Here is a 12,646-nt window from a genome sequence, read left to right as displayed (position 1 = left end):
CTCCTCGAGAGACAGCTTGTGATGCGATAGAAAGTTACCCAATGTTGAGGTACAGTCTTGCCCACACTTGAAATTGAATTGATCCCCCTGAATTTTTAAAATACACAAAATACTAATTGCCTTGCACGAGGTAGATAGGACTGGTTATCTGACTAGCTCTCCAGATCTGGCTGGCTTGAACCAGGGTCTGTGCTTTCAGGGAAGATTGCTTGGGCTAGAAGTCTCATATCTAAAGGCAACTCTTCCATCCCAAGCACTCAGCTGATCTTAAATGAAGAACTGAAAACCGTCTTGCACAAGGCCTACTCTGCGCACAAATGTCCATCCTACCCTTTTTCTAAACCTCTTCACTTCCTGCTGTCTCTTTCTCAAGGTGATTTGACCAAAGTTGTTTGCAGCAGTTTCCAGCACCTCATGTTTTAAACATAAACTGCTTAACACGTTAGCGTGCTAAAATACATTTTCCTATTTTCATTCAAATCTTTCAACAGACACTCCAATTTCACTTCCAATACTGTTCCATTCGCAAAGCAGACTTAAATGAATAGCCACTCTGCAGAACACATGGTGGCCAGGGAACGGAGGAGGAGCTCATGCAGATTGATTCCCCGGCTTCAGCATTCATTTCCTGGGGAGACCCGGCCAGTTTGCTGGCTTAACTTCTGTTTCACTTCCCTAATCGGTAGGAGAGAGGTAAAAGAGAACAGACTAGGAAAGAAATTAAGAGAATTTATAAAAAACAGACGTGCCAAAATTATGGGCAACACAGACCACTGGACATATAAATATATTTGTTGTATTTCAAGAGTTGAAGTTCTGGAAGATACATTCACACTTTTCTGTGATTTCCTTAGTTTTGTGTTGACTGATTCAAATGAGATGCATAAAGTAATTGTTATTTATGATGAGCAATATATACACTAACGCTACATCTTAAATAGTTTGGTGCTTTGTTTGGGTTTTGTACTTTTTAAATCCTCAGGGATGGTTCTTCCTCCCCCCCCCCCCCTTTTATTTTCATTATATTTTACATTAATAACATAGCATCACTTTTTTTTTTTTTCAAGTCTCTAAGAAGGTAGAAATACAACTTCTCCCTGAATAGATCGAGTGATGAAAGACTGTCTATCAGATGGCACTGTTAAGGTGTCAGACTGTGCAGAGCAACTACGGAGATGCATAAATCACTCTCAATCTAGTTCTCTTTCTAGTTGGAGTCACAAATTTCTACACTCTGACAAGTTTTGTTTTCTTTTCCTATTCTAATGAATGTTCTAAGATAAGTTTTAGCTATGTATTATTATCTGATGGAAACTATTACTAAATGAAAATAATTCTAAAATAAATGTTAAAGATAGCACGTAATATGACCAAATGCACTTTTAAGCATAAAAAATAGTGCTACAAGCATAAATTCTATGGGATCTGTAGCTTTTACATCCTCACTCCAATAAGATTCCTCAATGTATTCCATAACTTAACCACTCTCTCTGGGTACATCTTCTTGCACTTCAGAGAGCCTAAAACAGAGCAGTATACAAAGGAATTCAAGGGAATTGAATTCAAAGGAATTCAAATGAATTCAATTTACTCCTCCCCTCAAATTCAGCTCTGATTCTTTCTAAGAAAACACATCAACAGATCAGAAGTGCGAGTCGTGTAAGTAACCTATTGTCATGCAGTAGTATGTTACAGAACAAAGACTTAGAAAGATCACAAAGAAAACATTAAAGGAAACAAAACCTATGATGTAAAACACAAGTAATCATTTTTCTCAGTTTCATTTTTAGCTAGGCTCTAAGATGTTTGTGTGCAGCCCTAAAGTCCAAACATATGAACTGGGTCAACAGCCGTGCAAGGATAACATTTCCACTGCTGGGGACAATACTAGGTTTGATGCAAGTCAAGACAGTCCTCAGATTAGCTTCTAAAGGATGCCCCTTGCAGGAATGATGTCAGGATCAACATTTGCCCCCTCCACATACTGAAAGGTATAAAACAAGAGTTTGTTCGTGATCTTTTTATCTCATTCCAGAACTATTTCTGTAGCTGCTTCTCAAACATCAATGTCAGTTTCAAATGGACATTCTTCTCAAATTCAGGATTCCAAACTAGTGGTGGTGATGTCATGGGGAGCAAGCCTGTCCTTAAAGAAACTGATTCCTAAGTGAAAAGCTTTCTAATCCTCCACGTGGACTTATAAACACTATTGCAACCAAGCACCCTGGCAAGAATATCACGGGGCAAACAAAACTTGAATGGGCTATATTAGAAGTAGTAACTATTCTCTAGAGCACAATCAGTTTGTGTCTACTTTTTCATGTCTGGAGTGACTGCCAATATTGCAAAGTCCTTCTGTATGCTTAAGAGGTAACCTTAAAAACACATATTACTATCGATACTTTGATAGAAAGTAATTTTTTTTTTATAGCTACTGATTAGATTAATATTTTGAGCTGAGCCAGGAGAAATAAAATGAAAGAGGTACTAATGAACCTAATAAAGGCATTCAGTCCTGAATGGTTGTTAATCTATGTAACTAACTTCAGGGAAGAAATGTTTGGTGTCGATAAAGTATTTCCTTAGTAAATTACTACTGGCTCCAGTGTAAGACATTTACAGTAAACACCAAGAGTCTGCAAGGCATCTGTTCTATTCACAGTGGAAGAAAGAACTTTACTCCATTAATAACTTTAAAAACATGCAATAACTAATTCATGATGGCAGTTCAAATCCTATCAGTGACCTTCATTATTTGACCAAGCTGAGTTCAAAGATAGAGCAATTTTAAAAACACTTGAAAGTTTAAAAGTGCACTTTAAATTATAATAAAGCTGTGTTCTTCTTTCTACTAAATGTAGAGAAGGAAAAAAACTGTAGCACTAAGCCATGTACAACAACCTTATTTTAAGAATACATGCAAGATAAGAGTTAAAATGTGCATATAAAATCCTGTATGATCTCAGATTCCATTTGAGTGAAACTGTATGTTACATAGAGAGGGCATGTGTAATATATGTGTATGTATATATAATAAAATACTTGCTGGAATTTTAACATTTCACTTTACTGGAGATTTAGTGGGACTTCGCCTAAGGCAAGTTTTTAATAGCAATAATAAAAAAATACTTAATAGTACTTAGGGTAAATAATGTGTGGCCACTATGTTTTAAAAAAAATAATACCAAACATCTGTGCTAGATTTCCACATGATAAAATCACCATATTACCTACAGTTCTCCCAAAATTATAGAGGAAAAAAATGTTTGTCTTAAATTCTAGAAAAGACATGCGATAACCAATTTAAAACTAGAAGGCAGGCATCTTGTGTTTTATGACAGGAATGTATATTTAGTGATCTTCACGATACTTAATTCTGAACATAAGGATGCAATGGTATGACATCATGGCCTGAAGACAGACTTCCAAATTTTAACCTACTAACATGGAGACTGCCAGACCCAAGAATATCCTTTTGCACATGGGTACTTCCAAAAAAAACAGTTTGTTACCTACAGGACACATGATCTCCTTACCAAAGCAGACACCATATATCGTTTTCTTCCAGAAAATAACAATAAAAATCAGCTACCTTAAAAAAATATATATAAACATTTAGTTTCAAAGGAGTTCATATGCCCTACACGTCATGCTTCCAAGCTCCCTACAGCAAACTTCAGATCTGCTGGGAAAAATCAATCAATCAATCAAAAGCCATAAATATATGCTATAGGAACAGAGCTGGAGAGAAAGAGGATTTCACCCAAAGCCTTGGATTCTTACAGCAGCAAGGAAGTTCTTTGCTAAAATCCTCGAGTCAACAGATAGTTCCTGCCAATCTGACACAGATTCTGCTCAGCAAACCTAGTAAATTTTTAAGCTTTGACCAATGCATATCAGCATGTCATAAGCAGAAACTGCAGCGAACCCCTCTGTATACTTGCAGTGCTCCCCAAGAAAGATAACCTCTTTATTCTCATATAAATTCAGAGATTTTTTTTCCCAGGCCCTGAGAGTAACCCAGAGGGAACTCTGAAATATTTTATCTACTTTTCAAGCTCTACTTAGTTCTATTTCTTTTACTACTCTTGGAAGGTTATTCCAGAACTTGACTGCTATGCAAATTCCAAAAACTTCTCTGCTAGTTAAAGAACTCCTCCCACATACACTCTTATCATAGATTCAGTATCATTAATTCCTCGTGCAAGTCCTTTCAGGGCCCTGACTTTCAGACCTCACTAACTGGTGACCTTACTTATCAGTGAAAGTTCTGCATGAGCAGAGATTCACAAGGATCCACACCTTCACCAGAAAACTTTATTGAAATATATGATTGCGCCTTGCAAATTTTCCAGTGTTTCCAAGTTTTAGATGGGCTCCAGATACCATTGAGTCCTCATTTTCCACGTCAAACAAAATAAAAATGGGAAAGAAAAAAAAAAAAGAAAAAAGAAAGCAAACATTTTACTGCATTTGAAGAATTCCTTTTCACTACCATAGTAGCTGTAAGTTAAATATATAACAATTCATCCATAGGAAAGAAAATATTTTGTCAACGTTCTGTAGATGTAAATAGCTGTTCTTAATCTCTAGCATTATACAAGAGTCAATAAGAGCTTTCTATGTTCTTGTACTAATTTTATTCATGTTTTGATATATCAGGCAAATTAGTATTTTTTTACCAGACTAGAAGTTCACATCAGGCTACACTGTTCTGAACTCCTAAGGAAACAGAGCTGTAGGTCCTGATTCCCCTTTACTGTGGGTAGCTTGTACTCAGTCTCCCTGAAACTATCGCCCTTCTCAGCAGGAAGCATCAGGATCTCTCTCCGAAAAAGACTCACGGCCTCGTTTCCCTGACATTGGTCATGTAAGCTGTTGGGATGTAGAAGGGCACATGGGCTTGACAGCAGGCCAAATTCCCTTCAGTTGTACTAATTCAATTGTCACAAATCCAGTCCCAGAATTCATCAGCAAGTAATGTGGGCAGCTGGTGCAGGAGGGCTTGGGCCCAAATCTGTCAAAGCACAGAACAGCCATCACCCCAGTTTTTTAATACGGCAACATTATGCAACATATATCCCCCAAAATTGTATACCACACATGAAAATACATTAGAAATAAACAAAGGCTTCTGACTATGGAAGGCAAAACATTTTAAAACACTGATTTCAAATACAATGGGTATAAAACAAAAAAGTAGCATGCACCTTTGACTATTTAGTTTATAACAGTAAGAGGTGTTCATTCTCTCTTCAGTAGTTCTAATCATCTTGATTTGTCAAATATTGATTTGTCAAAATGCAATAATCCAGTATGTATGCAAAGAGCAACAAAGACAATAAGCCTCAAGTGACACTTTTCTTCCACAATCTCTTAGTCCTGCTGTGTGTTTATTTTTGATTTAAAACAAATGTATCTTTCTTTTTTTAAAAGAAACACTGAAAGCAGAAGATACTCAGACACTTGAAAATATATTTCTAAAACTGCAGCAAGCACTTTGGCAGTATCTTTTAAATGAACAAATAATGAGTTTTCCTTACCTCTCTAAGATGTATGTTTTCCTTCTCCTTTTGGTCTAATATCACTTCTAAATGATTAACCTGAGATTCAGCTTCTGCAATCCTTCGAGTTCTCTCATTGTCATCTTCCATTCCTTTAGATGGCAAACCTTTACTTTGCAACATCTCCAGAAGCTTTTTTATTGATTCATCTCTAGCATTTAGTGTTTGCTTTTGTGTTTCAATCCTAAGCTCCATTTCTTCTAGAGTTTTTCTTAATAGGAAAAGCTCTTTAGCTTGTCTGTCGTGTTCTGCTTGAAGTCTTCGAAAATTCTCCTCTGTGAGCTCAATGGTAAAATGCTCAGCCCCTCGGTTTCCACTTTCTTGCTGCAGAAGATGATTAAGGTCTCTCTGGGTTCTAAGCTCATCTTGAAGTGCCTGGATTGTCATTTGCAGATGCTGCAATAAAGGAAAAAAAAAAGAAATCAATTTATGATCCAAATGCGGGATTAGTCTTTGATTAAACTTTTGTCGTATGCTGTTACAAAAATTCATTAGAACCGAGGATGGAACTATAATAAATGACCTTATAAAAATAGCAAATGCATGTGACTATGTTTATAGTTATATTTTTTCAAGTGCTTCTAGAAAAAATGACAACACACACACAGTGTCAGCTACAGATAAAATGAAGAGCAAAGAAGGCAAAACAACAAACCCAAACACTAGGCAGTGACACATCCATTAGTACAGTCAAGATGTACCTATAAAGCTGGAAGACTCAGTATTCCATGTTTTCTAAATTACTTCATAGACTAAAGGTGGTTCTGCCCTGCAGGGTGCTCAGCAGTTGAGTTATGAAGTGAATCAAAGCACTCGCTATAATTGAAGGGAGTTTGGCAGGGAGCAAGGGGAGGGAGGGCATTTGGTTGGTGTTGTTTTTTTCTTTTTGGCAACTAAAGCTATGAACATGTTTAGTAAACAGGATTACTGCATCTCTAACAAGCAAACAAAAATACACAATAAATACTGAATATCGAAAAAAATTGACTGCAAATAGTAGACAAACCTTTGTTCTCCTGGCATCCAAAAACTGAACAGCATGGTAAATGAAAAAATGAAGCAAAATCAACATAAAGGTCAGATGCAAGCAAAGGAGATTCAACAGAAAGAACTGAATTCAACAAAAAGTACCTTCAACAGAAAAGATAATTTTATTGAGTTATACAAAACAGCACCAACAACCTCACAATATACAAACCTAAGCTAAAGGCAGACTTCATTTAAATAGATGTGACAAAGGAAAGTGTCAAAAATAATTAATCCCACAACAAATAATATTCCTATTTCAACTTACTATTCTTTTACACTAAGCTTTTTCAAAACACAATAACTTGTCCTAAAATATTTGTATTACATCTGAGTACAGAGTGATAAATCTTGCAATCCTTAATCAATGTTTCAACCAAAATTGAAAATGATTTTTCCTATATTAAGACTGGAGTATAGATAATTATCCTAAATTATTAGAATATCATGTTGCTTGTCTGAAAATGTTTTTCTTATTTTTTCCTCTATTCACTGCCTACCCAGCATATTGAATATACAGAAATACGAGTTCCCCAATAGCCAAGTGTGCTCTGCCAGAAGACCCTTACATGTAGGAATTCTGTCAGTATGATTTAGTTGACTTAATGCACGGCACCAGACTTCTTGGCATTAATGAATATTCTTCAGCTCCTCACTCCAATAAAACAATTAATAATTCATTAACACATTAACTCAGTATGGGAGGCTTCTTTAGTTCATTTGATGCTACCTTCACATTTAGCACGATTTTATCTAGAGCTGCCAGTATGTAACAAAAACCTGAATTTAAGCTGAAAGAAAAATGTAAAACTTAAAATAAAATAACATTTTGAAATCATGTTTTTTATCAGTTATTTCAAATGGAGAAGAAGCATTACCTGTAGTGGAATTCTCTACTTTGAATCTGTTCTTTCATTAAATGACAATATTTTTATAAGTGTTGAGAGCTTAAACCTCTTAATATTTGCATCTCATTAGACACACACTCAGTTAGGAGCATTCAAATGTAGGCTACTCACTTACTGCCCTGCTTTTACTAAATGGTAATGATACTTAATTCTTTCAATTTCTTCAAGTCTCAGCATCTTTTTAATTATTTATATAAAATCTCCCAATAAGCTTACTTTCAAAACTCCTCTCGATGTAGCAATTTTTAAACCTACTAATGTACAACTTATGACCCCGTTATGACAATTTTAGCACATAAATTCAGTGTATAAATGCAAATGAATCCAAAAAGTATGGAAATAATGTTCAATGATTACTATGAATGAGTGAATTAACAAAGCCAACAACAAGGCAATGACAGAGACAGATGCTGCAAAGTAAACAAAACCAAAAACATTTTTTTCAAGTCCTTTATCCCCATATTAAGTCATATTTTTTGTCAATGACCTCCACCAGTCAACACAGTGGTTATGCAATGACTCCAAACTAAAGGAAATTTCACTTTAGAGAATACAGACATTCTGATCCAATTCCTTTGTAGCTTTGTAAAACTGATAGTTGGAATGGAATAAAATTTTTAGATTAATAATTCTAGAAAAAAATAAACTTATAGTCATTTAAGCTACTCATAAATTGGCTTCAAGCTTGACAAACAGCCCCTTTGACGCGCTCCAAATGAGAGAAAAATAAATATTTTTGTTGGCTTTTGCAAATTGAATATTTCAGCTTTTAAACTTTTTCATATTTTTTAAGTAATTTAAAATTAAACTGAGCTAGATTTTTTTTTAAGTTAAATTTTTCCTTTTGATCAAACAAAATATAATTCAACATTTTAAAAGAAACTTCCCTTTTACTTAGTTTTCAGTTGGTCACCGTATCAGCTAGACTTTCAGCCCCGAGGCATTTATCTGAAGATTGAAGCTTATATCTTTCCATTTTTTCCAAAAGAAAAACTGCCTGAAGTAACATGCGCATAAAAACCTGAGGAAAGATCCCAGACTTTGCATAAGCATCGTGGAATAAATCCTCTGCACTCCAAAATTATTTCGCTACTAAGCAACAGAAATATTTAGTAGCTACTAGTATAGTCTAGAAATATTCACTAAAAGATATTTTTTCCTCCAATCTGAATGATTTAAAATAGGTCTTTCAAACAAGTTAGACAATACTTATTACTTGATGCTAAACACTATTTATAAATATTTTCCTGAAGTCAAGCAGTGTCTATACAATATCTAGAAGAATTTAGCTAAGCAAATAACTCATTTGTAAAATATTTAAAATGCTTTAAAACAGAAACAAAAGCAAACTTAACATGCACATTGCTAACAGACAGCCCTTCTGAATGCAAACTCTAAAAGGCCAAAGTGTTAGATCAACCCACAAATGATGAGAACGCCCAACTCAAACAGCAATTCTGGCAAGACAAGCCAGTCACAGCCTCCCTCTGTCCCACAGCCACCTATGTACAGGGCTCTCACATTCTACCCACAAACACGTTTGCTGCTGAGGACAACACTAATTATGGATGCAAATACATGAAACTAACAGCCTCAACTGTGGCAGGCTGCTGCTGCTACCTTGACATAATCCATTTTTGTACCCCTCCAAGACTTAGAACTCTTTGAACATGATGGACCAGATTTAGACTTGTGCTGGCACAGCTTCCCATAGCAGCAGCTAGCTCGGAAAAGGCAAGAACACATGTTGTGAGGGTGGCAAGAAGCTGCATATTAATTGTAGCAGGGGAGGAATGTGGGAGTGCTGCGAATCTCTGTCACGCTGCTTCGATTACACAGACAGAACTTAGTGGGATTTAAAAAGACACACAAAATGTTTTTCTTTTTTTTTTTTCTTTTTTTTTTTTCATATTTTCTATTAAAAACAGACCAGCTGACCAGAACTTACAGAATGATTTCCATGCCAATTTCCAGGGAATATATAAACAGTTCTCTCAGAACTTCGGCAGCCTCTCCCTATAGCCCGGCTCCGAGAGGCAATCCATGGCACTGCCCAGGAGGTTCCCACAACTTTGTGAACTAGGCACAGTGCAGGTTTTCAAACTGACCCCCCCGAAATTGAAACAGAACTATAAAGGGAAGAGGAATTAATGGCCCCACCTGGCTTCCGGCTCATTCTGTACCCATGGAAGTTCCTCTGGTCTCTGCCACCTGGCTATTCACCAACAAATTGCCTGCAGAGAACTGCCCTGCCACAGCCCGCCTTGGGTCAGAGCACAGCAGCATTTCCAGAGCACCCCAAAGCCTTAGGTATGTGGTGAACATTGAAGGAGAAGGATACCATAAGGATATTGAAGTAAAATTATTAGTCCACCTATAGAAGTGCATGGTTTCTCCTATTTACACCACCACCCTGTCACCCAAAGCAAAGTACATGTTGAAGAGTGAAGTCTACTGTTGTTTAACAAAAAATGCCTGCTCCTAACTTGGAAGGGAACAACAAACCCTGTGTAAGGTCAAGTAAAAAAGGAATTGTAGCTGGGGCTGTCCTGAGTGGGAAAGCCAGCCTGAAGGGTTTGGGGCAGCAAGGAAGCAGTCACAGGTTTTCATCAAGGGCTGGATTTCAAGTGTACCATTCACAATTTGCTAGTGATTTCCTGTAACATTGCATAATCTAACAAGTTTATTCCTCAGACAGGAATCACTGATGTTTGGAAACGTCTGAGGGTGCTCTTTGCCAGCTTCTCCTCCAAATGATTCTGGCACTAGGGCTAAAGGGGGCAATGTCAACAACATCCAGTGCAGGTGGAACAGCTATTTCTGTAGCCATCCAGGATGAGTTGCTATTTTGGTGCTCCATCTAAAAAGAGCTACAGGTACCTTACTGGACTTGGGTGCTTTTCTTCACCTTAATCGCCCCTCTTCTCTCACCACCCCTCATTATTTTCCCAAAGGGAAGAAGGTGGAAAAGAGGAGGACACACTCTTGTCATGACAATGTAACGGGACTGTTTAAAAGTTGCAGTAGTACCAATAATGATCATCCAAATACCAGACTTCGCATTTAGCTCTGATACTAATAACGTACATGCTTTTAAAAAGCTCTTTGTAGTAACTATATAAATTAACACAAGGATTTTTGAGAACATGTATCTTTGCAGATTATTCTCAAGGCTTTGCTTGGCTTCTTACATTTTTAAAAGCCCCTTTCTCTCGGCCTTCTGGTTCTTATGATTACAGGCTACAGGATTTGGCCATTGAAGGGAATTTTATCAATAGGAGAAAACATACACATTAATTCAAATTTTCTTGGATAAAAGGATTGAGCAAAAGTTGTACTGAACTTTTGCTTTTGAAATATTGACTACTTTAAACAAAGTACAACATAACTGAATTTCCACTGATAAGTGTAAAACGTGCTATATCTGCACAAAGATAAGACTGTTTGGACGTTGGTTTAAGGTGGTTGGAAACCTGATAGCAGTATTTGATAAATATTAGAAATCCTACACTGAATAAATTATTTAACAAATGGTATTCAGCTAGCTTTCGGGGGGGGGAAGTAAGTTGGATTTTAGGGGCAAGGGGAACTTGAAAGATCTGAAATAAAAATCACTCACCACAGACAGCATTGGCTATGATGGAGAAATGTAGTGGAAGAAAGGAGAAAAAGATTTTAGGGCAAGAAATTTTGGATATGCGGTTAGTTTTTCTCCAAATTAACAAGTGATTTTTTGATACTTTACAGATGGATTGTAGCACAGTTGATATCTATAATGATGAAATATTTTTCTTTTGCAGAATTAACATTTTGCAGAATGGCAAAGTATAACCGTAATGACAGGACTACTTAAGCCAAACAGCAAAGCAAAGGAAATAAAAGAAAAATGACAACACAGCCCATAGCAAGCAAAGGAAAGGAGAAATAAATACTTACAGATTGTGCCTTAAGTGCAAACCTATTCTGAAATTTGCAATACTAAAACATTTTAGCCTACAGTTACCCCTTAGTTATACATGGAGATGAGTTTTGTATAATAATCTCAAGTTCTTTGGTAATTCTTTCATTCCTGTCTAATTTTTCACAGAAGTATTTGCAGGAGATGACCAGAGAAGCTGACTGAATAGTCATGAAGCCTGATAGTTTAAGACAGATTAAATATAACATCTGTATGAAGAAATGCTGATGTCTAACGTACACGACAAGTATCCTTATTTAGCCCACAAGGTACAGTATTAAGGGCAAGCTTTATCAAATTTCACAAGAAACCAAATTTAAAAGCATGAAGAAAGAAAAACTAAGGAAAGCTAGTAAACAAAAATTTGCCCTTTTGAAATACATGGTACCAGCAAACTGCATTGTGCAGAAGTTGTCTCACGTTTGTCTCACCTCCAGAAATTTTAATGCTAAAAGTGCTTTTTTGTATGTGATCTGAATCTGTGATTCTTCAGACATTGCATCTTTATTCTCCTTTGGTCTGTTTTTGTCAGTGGTGCGTCATTCAAGCAAAATTCTTGTTAATTGAACCTTCAGCGATATTTAACATTCCAGCATCCAAACATTCAATGGATGTGCAAATGCATAGGAGAATCAATTTCTTTATTTATATTGATGAGGAAAATATCTCCAATTCTCTTATTGTTTTTCTCTCACAGAAGAAACTGCAGATTTGCATGGTTGCCTTCAACAATGTTTAGGTATATTTGCAAGCCTAATACTCATACTTGTTTCAGTAATATGACTAAAGTTAACATACAAATTGGTTTAGATGCAGTTCATAAAAACATTTAAGTAGTTTGTCACATTTCTATGATTGAGCCTCACACGCTGAAGACTGAAAGTGGAGCAGTGTGTTACAGAAGAAATAATGAAAGATAATTTAGAAAATAAAAGAACAGTCAATAGTATAATTTGCTGTTATGGCTGCTTGAGAAGAAATTAGGTTTAGCAATAATCACAGTGGTGCCAGAAATTAAAACCAAAAACATGCATTGAGAATATTCACTTGAAAGGCAGGAGTGAAATTAGAATTGGACTTTTACAGGGAGTTGAGTCTATTCTTTTTTCCTGTGGTCCTGTACAACTGAAATGCACCTATATGAAAATCTGGGTAATGTACTTGCCTTCTTTCTGATACAGCCATTAAAT

At 36.2% G+C, this 12,646-nt stretch overlaps 1 protein-coding gene across 21 annotated transcripts in view; it reads right to left on the bottom strand.

The window, feature by feature from the left end:
* ERC2 (ELKS/RAB6-interacting/CAST family member 2) overlaps nt 1–12,646 on the bottom strand; it is a 523,782-nt gene that overhangs the window by 438,898 nt on the left and 72,238 nt on the right. For 17 of the 21 annotated variants that reach the window (XR_010834045.1, XM_048047550.2, XM_048047548.2 and 14 more), the window contains 2 exons: nt 6,571–6,594; nt 5,544–5,960 (listed from right to left, as the gene is read on the bottom strand). Coding sequence is in view for 20 of the 21 variants with exons in the window: in XM_048047550.2 (XP_047903507.2) it covers nt 5,544–5,960; nt 6,571–6,594 (441 nt within the window). In the remaining variant the exon portion in view is untranslated. The remainder of the gene's footprint in view (nt 1–5,543; nt 5,961–6,570; nt 6,595–12,646) is intronic. The other 4 variants (XM_048047554.2, XM_013188431.3, XM_013188432.3 and 1 more) reach the window with 1 other exon arrangement.

This window comes from Anser cygnoides, chromosome 10 (genome assembly GCF_040182565.1).
Source record: "Anser cygnoides isolate HZ-2024a breed goose chromosome 10, Taihu_goose_T2T_genome, whole genome shotgun sequence".
NCBI classification, from domain to species: domain Eukaryota; kingdom Metazoa; phylum Chordata; class Aves; order Anseriformes; family Anatidae; genus Anser; species Anser cygnoides.
The sequence above is the reverse complement of the archived record's forward strand: the minus strand, read 5'-3'. Positions and strand labels throughout refer to the sequence as shown.